Below are 18,890 nucleotides of genomic sequence, written 5' to 3'. Positions count from 1 at the left end.
GGGGACCGGGGGCTGTCACCTTCCCCGGGATTGGGAGCCGGGGGCTGTCACCTTCCCCGGGATTGGGGGACTGGGGGCTGTCACCTCCCCCTGGGGCTGGGGGACCGGGGGCTGTCACCTCCCCCGGAATTGGGGGCCGGGGGCTGTCACCTCCCCCGGGATTGGGGGACTGGGGGCGGTCACCTTCCCCGGAATTGGGGGCCGGGGGCTGTCACCTCCCCCTGGAGCTGTCACCTCCCCCCGGGGCTGGGGGACCGGGGGCTGTCACCCCCCACCAGCCTGAGGGCATCGGGGCTCTGTCACCCCCACCAGCCTGTGGAGTTTGGGGGTCTGTCACTGCCTCGTGGCTGAGAGGACTTGGGGGTCTGTCCCCATCCCTCGGATGTCCCGGTGGCAGCCACCGCCCCACAGCTGCGGGGTCCCAGAGGTCTGTCACCGCCCCACAGGCCACCAGTTCCTTCCATGCGAGCATTATCGGACCACAGCCTGCCCTGGAAATGCCAATATTTCCCTCGGGATTCCACCTGCGGATCACTAAATGTCACCTGCGGCGCCCGGGACTGCGGGGACAGCCCTGGTGGGGACAAAACCTCCTGCCAGGCCACCTGGGCCATTCTGGAGGGGGATTTTTGGCCAAAACCTCCTCGTGCAGGAGCAGCAGTACCCTCCAGAGGGTGCAGTCCTGTCGCTGGAGATCCCTGCGCGTCCCGCTGCCAAAACCGCCTCCGTCCCCACACATGGTCGGCATCAGAGCCCTCCCAGCTCTCCCCAAAGCCACCGAGGCCACGCGGGGTCCGTGTAATTCCTAAAGCCGGCGCGCATCTGGTCGAGGGGGCATTCCAGTCATCAGTGGGAATCAGGAAATTATTCATAGCGCTGGCCCTGCCAACGGCCGGGGGTAGATTTCTTTGATTTCCCATGCTCGGGGTCCACATCTGTAGAAGGGAAAGGGGGGAATTCGTACATGAGAACGAACGCGCTTGGAAAGCCGTGAAAACTCCCTTTCAAGTCAGCCTGATGAAAACTTCATGTTCTGGAGCTCTTTGCTTCAAGGAGAGCAATCTGTTTCGGAGAGGAAAAGCTGTGTATTTTTCTTATTTAAACCTCCTAAATCTGCTGGAGCATTAAAAATATTTGGCATTTCCACAGCACATTTCATTCCCAGCTCCAAATGCGTTTTACAGACATTCATTAATTAAGCCTCACAAAACCTTGGGGAGCAAGGGAAGCAGTACTTATTAATTTGCTATTTGTGTTGCTGCAGCACACGGAGACCCCGGCCAGGACCTCGGGGCCTTGTTATTTTAGACACGACCTGCACAGAGGAGGAGATGTCAGCACGGGAAGAGGCCATGGATGGACCCTCCTGGTGTTCCATCCCCTGTCCCTGCTGGAATTTGGAGCTGCAGGAGCTCCCACCCAGCTCTCCCCCCTGCTCCAGGGGTGCTCTTTTTGTTGTTCTGGTGTTCCAAACATCTCATGGTTGTCCAACTTCCAGCTTGGCTTCACTTGACACCTCCCCCATTCTCCAGGGGTCACTTTATGGAATCATGGAGTTATTTAGGTTGGAAAAGACCTCCAAGACCGCTGAGGCCAAGCTGTGACTGATCCCCACCTTGTCCCCAGCCCAGAGCACCGAGTGCCACGTCCAGGAGCTCCTTAGACACCTCCAGAGATGGGGACTCCGAACCTCCCTGGGCAGCCCCTGCCAAGGCCTGACCACCCTTTCCATGAAGGAATTTTCCCAATATCCAACCTGAACCTCCCCTGGTGCAACTCAAGGCCATTCCCTCTTGTCCTGTTGTCCCCTGGGACCCCCCCCCGGGCTGCTCCCTCCTGTCAGGGAGTTGTGCAGAGCCACAAGGTCCCCCCTGAGCCTCCTTTGCTCCCTCTGAGCCCCTTTCCCAGCTCCCTCAGCTGCTCCTCACCTGATCAGCACACCCTGATCTGTAAAAGCCTTGAAACAAACGCTTTCTTTCCCTTTATTATTTTTAGGTCCACCCTGATATTTTAAGTGCAGCTATTTCTGTCCCACAAAGGGCTGTGACCCTCTCCATCCCAGGTGGGAGCTGTGAATGTCACACCTCTGCTTCTCCTGCAGGAAAAGCGGGGCTGGGCTGGATGCCGTAAATGCCTTTCACATGTTCCCCAGATCCCAGTTAAACTGAACCCCAGAAGGTCTCTCAAAGCAGGAAAAATGCATTTATAAGCCCCTGGAAGGAAGATGTATTCCATAACTACTCTGGTGACCAGGCGTTCTGACTTGTGTCATGTGGAGAAGGAACTAAGGGGGGGCATTTCTTGTTATTTCATGTCGCTGATGGGATTTTACCTCTGGCAGCAAATCCAGGAACTTTTTAGTTACCATTATTGTTTGATTTTATGGGCCATTTGATATTTATTTTTATTTCTCTTCGTTATTTGTTGAGTGCACTTAGCCCCCTTCCCCGAGCAGCCTGCCTTATATCTAAGGTGAATTTTATGACCAGTGTTAGCACAGCAATCTGAGCAACTCACACAACTGTAATATATTTATCCCATGCACACAGTATATGCAGGCAGGCCTGGAAAAGCCTGGAATTCCTACTGTGGAGAGCAGTGGTCTGCCTGGAAAATCACAATTCTAACTGGACTGGGTTAAAAAAAAAAGAAAATTAATAAACTCCAAACTATTTACATTCTTCTTCTTTCTGATCTTGATTTCAAGCCTTCGGGATGTATTTGAGTCATATTTTCACCTTTTTTTTTGTGTTTGTTTTTCCCCTTGCAAAACATGAGGTTTCTCCATGTACCTTTTGCTGCAAGCCAAGCTCTTGTGTATCCCACGGCTCCCACAGCTGGGCTTTAAAATCCACGGCCAACACTGGGAGAGTAATGACAAAATCATGAGCTGGCAGCGCTGCCTTTCCCTCCAACGTCCTCATTTCATCCTCCTCAGGAGCAGGAATTCCTCACAGCTCCCAGCACCAGCATCCAGGGGTTTTTTTCCAATTTTTGTTAGATTTTTTCCCAGCACAGGGTTTTTTTCCCAGTTCTTGTTAGATTTTTGGCTGCTTTATTTTCCCTTGTTGTGGAGGAGGCTGTGATGACCTCCCTCGCTCTTCCTTGGTGAAATCCCAGCTCCATCTCCTGCCTGCCCAGAGGGTGTGCTGGGGTTTCCCAGTGCCAGTGCTTCTCCCTGGTTTTATTCCCTCTGGATTTCTGCTCCACTGCTCCCTGCTAATCCCTGTGTAATCCTGGCGAGAGTGTGAGCCCGGGGAAGGTTGGGAATGCAGGCTGGGGTGTGTCTGCTGTGCCGGGAAGATGCACCAGCCTTTCTCCCTCCCTTTTATCCTGCCCCTTTGGTCACATTTCCCCATGGAGATGTTTTCTCTCCTGGAGGCTGATGGGGGTGGATCATCCTCTCCTTTCCCCTGGAGCACCAGCACTGCCAGGATTGCAGAGAATTCCATGGTGGAGAGCGGCCGCCAACCCCAGGCATGTGGGACCCCCAGGGATGTGGGACTCCCAGGGATGTGGGACTCCCAGGGATGTGGGATACCCGAGTCCCTCAGGATGAGCTCTGTAGGCTCCCACCATCCCGGGATGCAGCAGGATCCCAGCTCCCCAATTCAAAGCCAATCCGGCACAACGAGCTCATCTCTGGCACAACACACCGGGAGAGCAGCATCCCTTCCCTGCTGGGATGGATTCCACCCCCAGGCAGTGTCACCCACCCTGTGGAGCAGCATTATCCAGCACAGATGAAACACGGAGTGTGGGAATGCTGTGCCCTGTGCTGGCGAGCGAGCGGGAGGAGCAGGAATGAGCAGGACACGGAGCGTGGAGCCACATGGGGTCCGGCCTGGGGGAAGGACCAACACCTTCTTGCAGGAATCTTGGGCTCCTTCCACTCCCACATGGAGACCTGATTCCTGCGGGAGCTGGCTCTCACTCAGCTGACAGCACTGGCCATTCCCAGCACCGTTTGGCACCGCAGCGAGGCCACAATCCACCAGGTCCCCTCCGTGTCCAGCACGGAACCAGGGATGGCTCCAGGGGGGAGCAAGTGCTGCACCACCACCCCGGCACACTGGGGAGCCTGGTTGCCATCCGCCCAGCCAAACCACAGCCACACATCCCAGCTTCCCCCGACCAGCTTGGCTGCGCTCCTCACCTGGCAGGAGAACACACGGCCGCACGAATAAACACGCAGGGAAGCGAAGCCCCTCGCGGCCCGGCCAGCGGGGCCCGCGTTCCAAGAAGTAATGAAGGCCAGGGAATGGAAAATGCCTGTCCCTGGCTGTGCTCCGAGGGTGCTCCGCTTCCCCACGGCAGCGCCAGGGCCCAGCAGCTGTGCCAGGCCCGGCCAGCGGCACTGCACTCAACTCTGACATTTGAAGACGGAGGAATAATTTGGCTTCATTATCCTCCCCTTCCCCCCCGCCCCCCGAGCGGTCCCTCGAGCCGGGCTGGAATGTGCGTGGTAGGGACAGAACCAATCCCATTAGCACGAGGAGATTGTTTTTCGTTTGGTTTTGTTGTTGTTGAATCACCCACGGCTCCAGCTTGTTGGGGTAGGTCATAGGAAGGAGAGGAAGAGGAAGCCCATGGATGTGTTTTCCCATCCCTGGCACGGTGCTTCCCTGCCTGATTCCAGCAGCACCATGAGGTTTCCATCTTTGAAGGCCAGGTGGGCTTTGTGGTGGCTCCAGGCACGATTCTATGGAGAATTAGAATCCCTGCTCCTGTCCAGTTCCCCATCCCACCTCCTCATCTTGCTCCATCGCTGCATGGGGATTTATCTCCATTGGGGTTAAAACTGAATTTACAGCTCTGTGTGTTGGTCGGGAATTCAGGATCACAGCCTTGTGCTGGCAGGAGCTGGGCCAGGAGCAGGGAGGGGCAGCTGGAGCTGCTGGAAAATATCCTTTCCCAGCTGAGACAGGAGCCCAGGCTCTGCTTCCATCACCTCCAAGAACCCTGCAGGTCCAAACCTGCTGTTCCACCCTGACTGGGGATTCTCATGGAAGACCCTTCTTCCTTCTGCAAGACAAGAATAAGAAACCTCTCCCCAACCTCTTTGTGTCCTGCAGCACCTCCCTGGAATGCAAGTGGGAAGGGGATGATTGGTCCCAAATCATGAAAAGGGAGATTGGCACATGGACATCTCGGAGTCCTTCCCCTCCTGCTGACCCAGTCCTGGGATTTCTGCCCTCTGAGGCATCCCAAGAACCCCAGTGCTCTTCCCAAGCAGAGACATCCCAGAGGGACATGGCCCAGGGCTCCAGGACAAGGAGCTGCCAGTGCTCCTGAGGCACAGGGGAATGGGATGAGAAATAGGGACAAACAGCACTGTCAGGAGCAGATGGCAGGAGGGGAGGGAAATCCGTGCCTGGCCCAGCTCCTCCGCTGCAGTGTGTGAGCCCGGTGGAGCCAGGCCAGCTCCCGGCAGCTGAGATTCTCTGGAGTGGACAACAGCAGCCCAGTGCAGCCAGCAAGAGCAGCCAGGGCGTTGTCAACCCCAAATGCAGCTGGCAAGACCCCCACAACCCTCAGCACCCACTGCTGGCACGGAGACCGAGCCACAGCCAAGGAGGGAGATGCCACAAGGGTGTGTGGTGGGGGTGTGTGGTGGAGGTGTGGGGGGAAATTTGCTGGATTTTTCCCACTTTTTGAGGCTACTTCTTGCCACAGCATGGCCAACAGCTCCCAGCAACCCATCTGGGACTGGTTGTGGAGCTGTGGCTGGACATGGGGACAAATGGAGGTGAGTGTGGACACAAAGATGTGAGTGTGGACATGCGGACATGTAAAGGTGAGTGTGTGCACAAGGACATCAGTGTGGACAGAAGGACATGAGGATGGACACGAGGCCATGAGGATGGACACACGGATGTGAGTGTGGGCACCCAAATGCTCGCCCCAAGGACGTGACCCAGCACAGGCTCAGGGTGCCCCAATGCCCTCACCACCACCGTGGGCTGGAGGGTGTGATTCCACCACAGCCTGGCTTGCCCATGGCTGATGGGGCCACACAGCACGAATTTTGCTTCCCCTGTGAAAAAGTAAAAAAGGGAGTGAGAAGGAAAAGGCGTCGGATGGAAAAGCCCCCGGCTGCCTGCTGGGGGGAGTGGAACCAGCGAATTTCATGCGTCTCCTTCTCGTTAGAGTGGGGTCCCTCCTCACCTGCTCCTGGGCACAGTTTCCTGCGCCCCGAGCCAGCAGTGAGGAATCTGACTCCAGTTTAAAGGCGAGGAGCTTGTCCACGGTCTGCAGCCCGGCTCCCATCCCAGGAGGGGACGCGCTCGGAGCCGCTGCCCGCGGCGGGCAGGGTTTGCCAGCTGTCTGCACCGATCTAGGGCCTTCCCACCTCCCCCGGCACCAGCCCGTGGTGGGGGACACAGACTGTGACAGAAACACAGCCCCTGAGGAGTGTCCCTGCCCACTGAGGGGCACTCGGTGGCCTGGGCCTGGCCCAGGGGTTCTTGCCCCCAAGTCATCAGATTGTGCCCACCTCAAAAGCTGCTCAGTGCTGGGCTCCATCTCTCAGCTCTTGCCTCTTATCCTGCCCTGCCGCCCCTCTGCCCACCCTGTGGCATCTCTGAGGACACCGTGCAAGCCCCCAAATCCCACTGTGGGCTGGGAAATGCGGCCAGGGCACCCACTCTGCCTCCCACTCCGGCCAAGGCTGCCCACAGCATCCTCCCGCACAGGCAGCAAGCCGGGAACACCACCCCTCTCCACTCCATTTAGGGAAAACCCCCTCCTGTCCCCATCGTGCTGAGCCCTGTGCCACGGTCCCCTCCCCTCCAGCACCCGTGAGGGGGTGACATCGCACCCCCCATGGAGGGACAGGCAGGGGACGTGCTCCGGCAGCGGAGCCTGCTGGCAGGGAGCAGAGCAGGCCTTTGGAGATCCTTCTTTGGCCGTGACTCCTGCCAAGCACCCCGGCATCCATCCCCAGCACCTCCGCATCCCTGGCTCCGCATCCCGGGGAAAGCAGGCGGCGGAGGCAGCGCCAGCCACGGCTCCTCGGGGGCCCCACGCCGCCGCTGGCTCCGAGGCCGGGACCCTGCTGAGCTACTGAAGTGCTGCGAGCCAGGCTCCAGCCCCTCGCGTGAGCTGTCCTGCCGTGCCTGGCACGGGAGAGCTCGGCTGTGGCGTGGACACGGGCACCGTGCCAGGACAAACACGCGCCGGGGGAGAAAGGTGGGACATGCCAGCCCCCGGGCGCTGCGTGTGTGCTGGTGTGTGACACTGGTGTGTGACACCGGTGTGTGACACCGGTGTGTGACACTGGTGTGTGATGCTGGTGTGTGGCACTGGTGTGTGACGCCGGTGTGTGACGCCGGTGTGTGACACTGGTGTGTGACGCTGGTGTGTGACGCTGGTGTGTGATGCTGGTGTGTGGCACTGGTGTGTGACGCTGGTGTGTGGCACTGGTGTGACACTGGTGTGTGACACTGGTGTGTGACGCTGGTGTGTGGCACTGGTGTGACACTGGTGTGTGACACTGGTGTGTGACGCTGGTGTGTGACGCTGGTGTGTGATGCTGGTGTGTGGCACTGGTGTGTGACGCTGGTGTGTGGCACTGGTGTGACACTGGTGTGTGACACTGGTGTGTGACGCTGGTGTGTGACACTGGTGTGTGATGCTGGTGTGTGACGCTGGTGTGTGGCACTGGTGTGTGACGCTGGTGTGTGGCACTGGTGTGTGACGCTGGTGTGTGATGCTGGTGTGTGACGCTGGTGTGTGGCACTGGTGTGTGACGCTGGTGTGTGGCACTGGTGTGTGACGCTGGTGTGTGATGCTGGTGTGTGACACCGCTGTGTGACGCTGGTGTGTGACACCGGTGTGTGACACTTGTGCGTGGCCCGACTGACACTTTCCCTCCTCGAAATGGTGCCCACGGGTGGTTTTCAGTGGAAATGCCCTCTTTCTGCAACCCTTCCATGTGCATGGAGCCCTCCGTGCTGCTGCGTCCCGGCTGTCCCCTCCTTGCAGCTCGCAGGGGGATGTTTTGGGGTGCTTGACCCCCTGCCCACCCTCAGCACCCACCAGGCCCACCCACCCACGGGTGCTGCTGGCAGCTCCCGCAGCATCTCCTCCCACACTTGATGCTGAATCTCCCAACCCAGCAGCAGAGAGGAGCTTTGCTCCACGTCCAAGCAGCCCAGCAGGGATTTCTCTCCGCTTTGCCAGAGGTTTCATCCCGGCTCAGTTTCCAGAACGGGAACAGCCCCGTGCCCTCCTGCCGGCCCCGTGTGGGGGATCAAACCTGCTCCCATCCAGGGACGAGCACCCCATGAAGCCACCGACTCGCCCAGCTCTGGTACAAACCTTTTATTCTGTTCCCCCTCCCAGCTCAGGGCTGGCTTTGCCCTTTGGAGGCGAGGCCGGGAGGGCTCCACGGCCGTCCTTTCCCTGGAGCTCCGTCACGGGGATCGGGAGAGCTGCCGTGGCCGGAACATCACAGACTGCACCGAGCTTCACACGCGGCCGGAAAGCAACAACGAAAAGTGGACCCCAAAAACGAACACGAGACCCCCCCACACACCCCCCGCCCCCAACCCGGTTCCCCAAACCCGGATATGTTGGATGGGTGAAAGTGATACGGAGCAGCACAAAACCGGTGGGAACGGGGACCAGAGCCCCCTGTCCCACCACACCACGGCCCCCTGGGAGCCACCGGCACACGGAGAGAGCCCAAAATCCCAGGGGAGGGAGTCGGGGGTAATAAGTTAATCTGTACAGACGTGTTAGGTGACACGGGGGTGGCGGGACCGACACCCTCCCGGCACAGGGGGGTCCCCGTGGGGCGCCAGGGGCCGAGGAGCCACAGGCCGGTGCAAATCAAACCACGGAACGATGCATGAAATCGAGTGGTGGAGAATGGGGGGCAGATGGGGAGGGAGGGGACCCCTCCATGCCCAGGGGCTGTGCCAGGGTGAGCTAAGGGGAGCCGTTCTTGGTCCCTCCGCCCGCTTCCAGGGCAGCACTGTGAGCCCAGGGACACAGAGACCGGGCCCTGCTATCAGCTACAGCCCCGCGGGCTGCTCCCAGCATGGGGCAAGGATGCCGAGCCCAGGATGGAGCCGTCCCAGCAGCTCCCACCTCCTGTCCGAGCTTGAAGCCAGGACAACGCCGCCTCATCCCCTGCTTGGTCCCACCAGCGACTTGTTGGCACCGGGGCCATCTCCCCAAGGGCATCACGGAGCAGGGAAGGGAAGGAGCCATCCCAGGGCCCCTCCACAGCTCCGGGAAGGAGCCGGCTGGGTGCTCGCGTGGGCACGGAGGCGGCGGGATCCGCTCCTGTCTCCGGCTGCCAACGCCAAATCCATTCGCCACGTTTCGGCTCCCCGAGGCAATCGGCTCCGGCCGGCGGAAGGGAGTTCCCAGGGCCGGGGCCGGCGCCTCGGAGGCTCAGCCCAAGGTGGGAGGCCGGGGATGTGCCGAGCCAAAGCTCAGAAGGCTGCAGACACTCTCCATCCCCCACCGCAGCCGGCTCCCTCCTGCCCAGCGCTGGACCCATGCCCGGAGGGCTGCGGGGCCCCGGCGGCTCCGGGCGGGAGGAGACAGAGAGTCCCGCTCCGGGGACGGGCTCCCTCCGGCCTCCCCGCTCTGGCAGCTCCCCTCTTGGCTCTGGAAGCCAGGATCCCAGCTAACAGAACATCCCTGGAGGAGGCAGAGCCGCTGCCCGGCTCCTGGAGCCTCCTCCACAGCGGCCGTGCCTGGGGAGGAGAGCAGGACCCAGCCGGACCCAGGGGTGCCCCTCTGGGAGCTGGGGACGTGGGACAGCCGGAGGGGCAGCGGAGCGGGGTCGGGACGATGCCGTGGGGATGGTGACAGGGAGGTGGAGGTGGTGGGAAGGGGTGGGAGCGCTACAGGATGGTCTTGTCCAGGTCGACTTTGAGGGGCAGCGGCCCTGCGTCCTCCCCGCCGTGTGCAGGGCACAGGGTGACAGCGATGACGGGCGGCAGGGGGAAGGTGCCGGGCCCATCCAGGTCCTCCAGGTACTCCTTGTCCCCGTTGATGCTCAGAGGCTGGAAGAGAGGCAGAGACAACCGTGCAGCCCCGGAGAAGGGGGCAGGACCCCCTCACCCCCCCAGGGAACGCCACGGCGCTGGCTGTGGATGCACCTCACACCCCGCACGGTGACTGGGGACCACAAACACGGCAATGTCCCCCGCAGCCGTGACAGGTGTCCCCGACACCCCGGGGGTTGTGCTCACCCCATACCTGGGTCTTGACGTGCTGCTCGGGGGCGGTCACCAGGCTGGCACAGCTGAGCCACAGCATCACCATGATGGAGAGGAAGAGGCAGGCGGCCAGGATCCAGCGAGGAAGGCCCGAGCGCCTGTAGCACCCCACCACCCCCCGCCAAAGAGAAGGGACGAGTTTATGGCAGGGCACGGGGTGGGAAATGGGGCTGGGGGGGATCTGCTCTGCCACGTCCAGCAGGTCCCAGACCACCTACTTGGACATGCAGCCGAGGAAGTCGTGCTCCTGCTGCGGGGGCTCCGGGGGGTGTGCCTTGGCTTTGCCCCGCGGCTCCTTCACGGGGGGCTTGTCCCCCTTTGCCCGCGGGCCTGGGAGGGGAGAGGCGATGCTGAACCTGGGCACCCAGGTGGGCACACCCACCATGATCGCCATCCCCTTGCCAGCACGTGATGGGGGTCCCGCTGAGGGGGCACAGAGGATCCCAGCAGCTTCATGGAGCAGGGCCCCATCGAGAGCTCCCCCGGCGTGGGTGGGGGTGTGGGAAGCTGATCAGACCCGAGAAGAGGGAAATTTGTTCAGCTCTGGAGGACATGGATGGCAGCCAGGAGGGCTCGGACGCTCCCAACCCTCTCCCAGCAGCCCGGACCCCCCCGCACCTGTGTGAGGCTGGGGGATGCGAGGGCTGGATCCCGATCCCGATCCCGGCTGTGCTGGCTGCATCTCCAGTGCCTCGGGTGCTGGATACTCCATCTCAGGCTGGGACTGGGTCAGCAGGGAAAGAGGGAGAAGGCAGTGAGGAAGGGGGTCCCCACCCCTCTGGGCAGCCCCAGAGAGGGTCTTGGGGACACCCCCACCTGAAACACCACGACTTTGCCATCGTCCGCCTGCAGGTAGAAGGTCCAGGTGGAGGAGATGAAGCTCTGGGCAGAGCTGACGATGTCGTTGCAGAAGGTGGAGACCAAATCCAACATGGAAAATGACGGTGCTTTCAGCTCCAGGGTCTGCAAAGGAGCAGGGACATCACGTCACCGCTGTCCCCTCGTCACCCACCCCGGCGGGCAACGTCGCACCCCGAGGTCGTGGCTGGGTTGAGCTGGGTGCTCAGGTCTGGGCTCAGCCTGCTTCTCCCAGGGGTGGAAAGGGATGTGCCAGGACCACGGTCCAGCCCCAGGAGGGTCACCAAGTGAGGGCTGTGGTCCCTGGAGTGACCACCCAGCTGTGGGGCCATCACCGAGCCCCAGGACCGTCCCTCCGGGGTGGGATCACCCTGCTCTGCCAGAGACAATTGGGGAGCAGAGCAGCCGCGATGCCGAGGGCGTTCCTCTCCTGGCAGCCTCTCGGTGCCCTGGATTCTTGGCCGTCGCGGCAGTTTGTTATTTTTAAAGCATCCCTGCTGGAATCCGCTTGGCTGCTCCCTGCCACTGGCTCCGAACATTTTCCGACAGCCCCTTGCACGGTCAAACCAGCAAACAGGAAATAAATAGGTCAGATTCTGTATCTAATTATTATGCTAAATCTGCTTTGCCTGCTCGTCTGGGAACCCGAGGAAAAATGCTCTGGGTGGGTGGAGGGGGTGAGGGCCCTCCCTGTCACCCCCGGTCACTCCCAGATGCTCATCCCTGACCGTGGAGAGGGGCTGGGAAACAGGATCAGACAGCGGGAAGGTCTTAAAACCAGGCTGCAAAGTGGTTGTTCAAAAGAGCTTTTCACTCTTTTTACGGCGCGGGTTCATCTTTGCCTGCACGTGCACGAAGCCAAAAGCCTCTTCCTTGGGCCAAAGTCTGATTTAATTAATTGGGCAAAAGCTGAATTAATTAAATGTAGGAGGGGAAAGCGTTGCTAATTGCTGGGAAGGATAACAAATCAAAACTGGGGGAATCTGCCACGATCCCTGGTCAGATCCTCTCGCCCTGGGAATTCCCTGTGGTCGCCCTGCCTGGCCCAAGCCAAGTCCAGCCCAGTTCAGCCCAGTCCATCCCAGTTAACTTGCTTTTTATACTTGGAACAAAGCAGCTGGTGGTGGTTTGGATCAACCTGGCACATCTGGAGCTCCCATCCACCTGGATGGAGGGATGTAGGGATGGACGGAGGGATGGATGGATGGATGGATGGATGGATGGATGGATGGATGGAGGGATGGATGGATGGAGGAATGGATGGAGGAATGGAGGGATGGATGGATGGATGGATGGAGGGATGGATGGATGGATGGAGGGATGGATGGAGGGATGGACGGAGGGATGGATGGACGGAGGGATGGATGGACGGAGGGATGGATGGACGGAGGGAGGGAGGGAGGGATGGAGGGATGGATGGAGGGATGGATGGATGGATGGATGGACGGAGGGATGGAGGGATGGATGGAGGGATGGATGGAGGGATGGATGGAGGGATGGATGGAGGGATGGATGGATGGACGGAGGGATGGATGGATGGATGGATGGATGGATGGATGGATGGAGGGATGGATGGATGGATGGATGGATGGATGGAGGTATGGATGGGCTGCACATGAGGGGTGTCCCCCATCCTGAGGGAGAGGAGGGACTGTGCTGAGCTCCTGTTGGGGGAAGAGTTTCCCCATCTCCCCTCACCTTCTCCTTCCTGCTTTCCTCCACCTCGGGCAGCTGCTTGTGGCACCCGGTCACGCACCCGAACTGCTCCTCTGCGTTGCCGTAGGCTTCAGCACACGCTGGGAGAGAGGACAGCTCAGGGTTAGGGGGTGCTCAGTCCCCGGGACCCCCACCCCCTCCCCACTGACACCCAGGACGTGTCACTCTGCACCCGCTCGCTGCGGGGCTGAGCGGGGCGGGACGCTCCAGAGGCTCTCGGGTGTCACGCTGCTCCCGGTGGGACGTGGGGATCCCCCCGGGACGGCGTTTGGGGCGCGGGGGCCGCTCGGCCACCGGCTCCTCTCACCTGCTTCGCACTCGGCTCTGGTCGTGTTGAGCTCGGCGCTCGCATCCACGAAGTGACAGATGGAGAACAGCCGGCAGCCCCGGTAACAGGCGTTGAGAACAGCATCCTGCGGCGAGGAGGAGGAGAGCGTGGAGCTGGCACCGGGCTCAGCCCGGTGGCTGCGCCGGACCCCCCCTCACGCGGCCCCCCGCATCCAGCTGGGGGGCACCGGGCAGCGCCGCCCCCGCCCAGGACCCTGCTCAGGGCTGGCACCCCAAATTTGGAGTTTCCAGAGGAGGGGGAGCTGCCCCGCGGCCCCCGGGTGCTCCCCATGGAGGGTTTGCACATGGCCGAGTCCTTGTGGAGGGCATGCAGGGTTCCCCCATCTCTGCTGGCACCAGCCAGGCCCTGGCATGGGCTGGCAGGAGGTGGGGGTGCACTGCTCTGGGAGGGGGGTACAGATTTGGGGGGCTGCGAACACACTGAGGGGGTGTGGGGGGCCCACAGAGCCCACACGGGGGTCACCAGGAATGTGCGGGCTCAGGGCAAACGGGTGACACTGCGGGCACCCCAAAGCAGTGGGGATGCCCTCACTGGGGGCACCCCAAAGGTGCTGTAGGAGATCACCAATGCCTCCCCCGGTGCCCCCCTTGTTGCTCCCACGAGGGGGTGGCCCAGTGTGGGGCTGCATGGCACAGATGCCTGTCACGGGTGTCCCCGCTGCTCCTGGTGGCCCTGCTGCCCCCGTTCCTCCTGGTCCCCTCCAATACTCCCGGTGCCCCTGGTGTCCCCCACGGTGCCCCTGGTGTCCCCCAAGGTGCCCCCGATGCTCCTGGTGCTCCCAGGGTGCCGTGATGCTCCCCATGCCCCCAGTACCCCCAGTGACCCCGATGCTCCTGATGCTCCCCATGCCCCTGCTGCCTCCCAGTACCCCCAGTGCTCCCAGTGCCCCCGATGCTGCTGGTGCCCCCGATGCTATTGACGCTCCCCATGCCCCCGGTGCCCTCCCCGAGCCCCGGTGCCCCGGTGCCCCAGACTCACGGCGGCGGCCCGGCGCTGCAGGCTGCGGCCGCACTGCCCGCAGCACCCGCCGGTGTCTCCCAGCTGCGGCGAGAAGGGGTCGGTGGCGGCGACGGCGGCGGCAGCGACGGCGAGAAGGGCCAGGCCGAGGGCGAGCAGGGCCCGGAGCCGGCGGGCCGGGGCGGCCATGGCGGGCGCGGAGCGGAGCGGAACGGAGAGGAGCCGAGCGCACCCACCGCCGCCGCCGCCGCCGCCGCCGCCGCCGGCCCCGCCGTGACGCGCCGTGCGCCGGGCGGGGGGAGCCGGGGGCGGGGGGAGCCGCCGCAGCCTGCCGCAGATCCACCGGCACCGGCACCGGCACCGGGAGGGGAGGATGAGCGAGGGGTGCGGGAGGATGGGGGATGCTCGGGCATTGGGGGATGAGGGATACCCCGAGATGCAGGAGATTTGGGGGATGCTCGGGCACTGGGGGATGAGGGATACCCCGGGATGCAGGAGAAGGGGGAAGGGGGTCCAAGGACCAGAGATGCACAGAAATTGGGGGATGCATGGACACCAGGGGATGCAGGAGGACAAAGGGGACATGGGAACCAGGAGATTCCCAGGGACCAGAGGGTGGAGGGGGACCACAGAATAAGGGGGGCACTGGGGGATGCAGGAAGGTTCAGGGGGACCGGGGGATGTGCAGGGACATAACAGGACTGGGGGCCACCCTGACACCCGCAGCACAGAGGGGCTGGGGAGGGCAGGGGGACTGAGGGGATGGCTGGGCACCGGGGTCACACTGGCACTGGTGCCACCCACATGGACCATCCCCTCAGGAGGGGATCAGCCCCTTGTCCCCAGGGTCCCCAGCCAGTGTTAGACCCCACTGTGCCACCCTCTGTGTCCTCGAGGACTCCCCAAGTCACCTTCATGCCTCCCGTCCTCACCCTCGCTCTGCAGGGCCCCCCCGGCCGGCGCTGGGCTCTCCCTGACACCCCAAATTTACAGCCGTGATCTCCCAGGGTTTAAAGGACATCAAAGGCACCGCCTGGGCCCCGCTCCCTCCGTGCTCCCCCTCACCCGTGCCCCTTATTTACGGCAGCACCCCAAAGTAGGCCCGGGAGGGGGAGGAGGAGGAGGGCTGGGGGCTTCGCTAACCTCCGGCTCTAATGGGGAACACATGGCAAGACCCCAGCGCGGGGAAGGGGGGGTCTCCCTGTCCCAGCTGAGGATTGAGGGGTGCTCCATGCCCTGGGGCAGGGAGAGAGGGCTCGGGGGTGCTGGGGCAGCGCAGCCCGTGCCCCCCCGGGAGCAGGGAGCGGGGCCTCTCCTCGCCCCGCCAGCTTATTCATCTTATTAATCAAAGCAGGGCCGGCAGAAAATGAGCTGCGGCCGGGCCGGCGGGGCTGCCAGGGCGCTGCGCTCCCCTTCCCCCTCCTGGAGCCCCGCCAGCCCCGGCCCCGGGTCCGGCACCGGTGACGAATGGCCGAGAAAATGGGATAGATTGGGCGCTGTCACCATAAATCACAGCACCGCGCCGCAGGTGGGGCTCCCACCGGCGGCAGGGACAGAGCCCCGGACCCCCGGGGGCACCGGGATGCTCCGGATGGGATGGCCGGTGGGCATCGCTCCTGCTGCACCTGCCCGCGCTCCATGCGCTCACCTTTCCACGGGAAAAAAAGCCTTTCTCAGGCAAAACCATCCAAGTTGGCAAATATTTGCTGCCCTCCCTCCTCCCCTCTCCAGAAACACTCGATGCCTTTCGCGTTTATCACTACTGACCTACATTTTTTCCCTCGGAGCCTTTCGGGAGGCTTCAGGCTCCCCCCACATTGGCTGGGGTGTCCCCACGGTCCCCTCCATGGGCAGAAGACCCTTCACTCGATGTCCCAACCCTGCAGAGCCCATCCCTCGTGCTCAAGCACCCTCTTGACATTTTTTTCCCTCCTCCAAAGCTCCTCAGATTCCGTCACGGGACTCTTTGTGCTTCCCAAAGCAAACAGAGGCGGGAAGGTGCGGCCACCCTGAGGATGCTCTGGAGGGAAAGGCTGGGGGGGCGGCAGGGAAGGGGTTAAGAGGGTTATAAATTACCCATGGATGTGGAAATGTGACTGAGAGGAATAGAAAGCAAACTCTGCCTGCTGGATTCTTTGCATTTCTTGCCTCTTTATTTTTCCCCCAGGTCACTTTAAAAGGATGCAGGCAGTCGAGGCAGCTCCACTGCGCCTCTCCTCCCGCTTTTCCCGGGGTTTTGGGCTTTTTTTCTTGTTTGTTTTTTACACCCTGGCCCTTGAGCCAGATGCTGTCTGCGTCCAAGGATTTTATGGAGTGAGCTCTGGCTGGGAAATCAAGTAATTAGATTAGTTCAGGGCCCTGGTGACACATGACGGAGGGTGGCGGGAAGGTGACGGCTGGTGGGAAGCTGGACCGAGGATGCTCAGAGCGGCTCTGGGGATGTCACCAAGGTCAGCCGGGTCCATCTGGGGGGAGTCACGTCCCGCCTGGGCAGAGCAGAGAGTTTGTGGCAGGGAGCTGGGCCCCATGGCCAGATCCTGCACCGCAGCGGGGCAGAGAGGCCCTGGGAACGGAGCCACGCCGGGGGGGCAGCCGGACCCGCCGGCCTCGGGGGACCCCCGTGCTGACGCCGACAGCCCGGGCCGGGGGTCAGAGGGGGGGTCCGGGCTGGATCCTGCCTCCGGCCGGTGCCTGTGAGTGCGGCGGCTCGTGGGCCGGAGGGAGCAGCTTTAAAGGTCACTGTCAAAGGGCAGCGCTGACCACAGCTGCCGCTGACCGGCCGCTGCTGACTCAGAGCGCGGGAGAGCGGCTCAGTCACCTCCGGCTGCTCCCGGACGGGTCCTGACGCCACACCCTGGCACTGCCCGGGGTTGGGGACCGCTCAGGGCTCGCTCTGTCCCGCAGCCTGTCCCCATCCCACAGGTGCTGCTGTGAGCTGGGAGGTCAAAGGTCCCTGTGCCACCTGGGGTGACACCCCGCGATGTGCCAGGTGACACCGGTGGGGACCGACGCTCTCCTCCCGACACCGCTGTCCCCCCATCTTCGCCCTGTACCCCAAGCACAGCCTCAAGCCACCTTCTGATGATTCCTCAGGTCACCCACGTCCTCTCTGCCAGCACCAGGGTGGGGTCAGCCCCTCCCCGGGAACCCCCCCATCCCTGGCTCCGCTAAATCCCACATTCCGGGTGCGAGCTGAGGAGCCTGGCCAGAGATGGAGAAAACAGATGGGGGAAGGGTCTGGGCAGTGCAGGTGGGCAGCCGGGGTGGCCGCAGCTCCCGGCTCCAGCTCCAGAGGGGGAATTTCTCCTTTTCCCGCAGCACCCACCGCTGGCTGCGGTCCCAGGGTGGCTTCCCGGGGGGACGCGGGCGGTGGGTCGGGATCGCGGGCGGCCGCCAGCCCCCGGGGCAGCCGTGATTCACTCGGCCAGACTGCGGCCGCTGGGGCTGAAGTTTCTCAGGCTGGGTGGCTCCCGGAGCCTGACATTTTTGGGAAATTTCAACAGAAACAGTTCAGAAGCTTCCAAAAAACAGGACGATGGGAAAAGGCATTGTTTGGGCTCCCTCCGCCTCTCGTTTCTTATTGTGTTTTCTAATCCCTGCGATCCGTGCTGGTGCCCAACACCTCGGAGCCCTACCCAGTGTCACCCCCCGGCTCCCCCCACCCCGAGTCCGTGGGGCACCCCCGGCCACCCAGGTGTCCCCTGCCACCCTCCACCTTCCCGGCAGGGAATGGTGTCCCCGCTCCTCACAGCTGGGGACACGCCACACGTGGGGACAGTGGCCTTGCCATGACCAGGACCTGCTGTCCCGGGGTCTGTGACCTGTCTGGGGGTCTGCAGAGCTCTCGGTGCCACCGAGACCCCGGCCGGGGGCATGGGGGGGGACACTGGAGGATGCCCAAGTGGGTGGCTTTGCCCCGATGCTGGTGGCACAACCAGACGCGCCACCACCCCTGGGGACAAACGCAGCCCCAGTCTGTGGGGACTTGGAGCCATTTGGGGTGCTTTTCCCACTTTTTGGGGGTTTCGAGGAGAGAAGCCCGGAGATGATGGATTCGACAGAAAACATCGGGATTTATGGGATGATATTCCTGTTTTCAACCCAAAAGTAAGTAATAATAGGGGTTTAGGTCTTAAAGACGCTTGGAGCGTGGGGAAGCCGTGGCGGGGGGGCCCCGTTCAGCGGCGAGAGCGGCCCCGGGGGCGCGGGAGGGTCCGCGGCGGCCGCGCGTGAGTCACCCGTGGGCCGACGGCCCCGGGGCGGCTCTTACTCACCTACCGGGGGGGTCGGGGGGAGCGGGACACCGGCCCCGGGGAGGGCTGGGGGGGTCCAGCATCCCGCGGCGGCAGCGGGCACCGGGCGGGGGCCAGTCCCGGGGCCGATCCCGGGGTCGGTGCCGGGGCCGGTACCGGAGTGGGACGGGGGGGGCGGCGGGGCCGGTGGCTTTCTGCCCCCCCGGGGGCGGTCCCGGGGCGGGGCCAGGGCGGCAGTTGGGGCTTTGGTAACCGGGGGTTGCTCAGACTTGCTCGGGACTTCCCCGGACGTGCCGGTGCGCTCCGCCGCCCCGGGCACCGACGGGCACCGGAGCCGGCCATGCCGCCGCCGCCGCTGCTCCCGATGCTCCCGCTGCTGCTCCTGCTCTGCCCGCGCCTGCCCCGCGCCGACCCGCTCTCCTGTGAGTACCGGGAGCACCGGGCGGCTCCCGCAAGGTGGGCGCGGGGCGGGCGGGGGTCCCGTCGGGGCCACGCGGGCGCTGCACGGAGCCCCCC

General features: G+C 62.8%; 2 protein-coding genes across 6 annotated transcripts in view; one reads left to right on the top strand and one right to left on the bottom strand.

The window, feature by feature from the left end:
- Nucleotides 1-8,310: 8,310 nt before the first annotated feature.
- Nucleotides 8,311-14,325, bottom strand: TMEM59L (transmembrane protein 59 like). 3 transcript variants are annotated; one of them, XM_042024452.1, is made up of 8 exons: nt 14,143-14,325; nt 13,123-13,228; nt 12,798-12,895; nt 11,058-11,204; nt 10,860-10,965; nt 10,460-10,571; nt 10,222-10,363; nt 8,311-10,025 (listed from the first exon to the last, which is right to left on the bottom strand). In XM_042024452.1, exons 1-8 carry the CDS (start codon nt 14,308-14,310, stop codon nt 9,864-9,866), a joined length of 1,041 nt encoding a protein of 346 aa, XP_041880386.1. In that variant the 5' UTR covers nt 14,311-14,325; the 3' UTR covers nt 8,311-9,863. The 3 variants fall into 3 exon arrangements, 2 of the variants coding, with proteins under 2 accessions (XP_041880386.1, XP_041880387.1); XM_042024453.1 differs by having other exon boundaries at nt 10,222-10,339; XR_006015432.1 differs by having other exon boundaries at nt 9,889-10,025; nt 10,222-10,359.
- A 4,304-nt stretch (nt 14,326-18,629) lies between these two features.
- The window catches only part of CRLF1 (cytokine receptor like factor 1), a 7,637-nt gene continuing 7,376 nt past the window's right edge, over nt 18,630-18,890 (top strand). The window contains exon 1 of one of the 3 annotated variants that reach the window (XM_042024447.1): nt 18,630-18,796. In XM_042024447.1, coding sequence (XP_041880381.1) covers nt 18,715-18,796 — 82 coding nt within the window. In that variant the 5' untranslated portion in view covers nt 18,630-18,714. The remainder of the gene's footprint in view (nt 18,797-18,890) is intronic. The other 2 variants (XM_042024448.1, XM_042024449.1) reach the window with 2 other exon arrangements.

Source organism: Corvus kubaryi, unplaced genomic scaffold (assembly GCF_017639235.1).
Source record: "Corvus kubaryi isolate FWS band 111438036 unplaced genomic scaffold, C.kubaryi_AGA036_p1.0 37262, whole genome shotgun sequence".
Lineage (NCBI taxonomy): Eukaryota > Metazoa > Chordata > Aves > Passeriformes > Corvidae > Corvus > Corvus kubaryi.
This window is presented reverse-complemented; position numbering and strand designations above follow the sequence as displayed.

What these genes read in the sequence shown, in the direction of transcription:
- TMEM59L (XM_042024452.1), bottom strand. Translation starts at nt 14,310, where the DNA reads ATGGCCGCCCCGGCCCGCCGGCTCCGGGCCCTGCTCGCCCTCGGCCTG. An exon ending in CAGAGCCGAGTGCGAAGCAG is followed by an intron (nt 12,896 to 13,122) that starts GTGAGAGGAGCC and finishes CCTCTCTCCCAG; the next exon opens with CGTGTGCTGAAGCCTACGGC. An exon ending in AGGAAAGCAGGAAGGAGAAG is followed by an intron (nt 11,205 to 12,797) that starts GTGAGGGGAGAT and finishes GCTCCTTTGCAG; the next exon opens with ACCCTGGAGCTGAAAGCACC.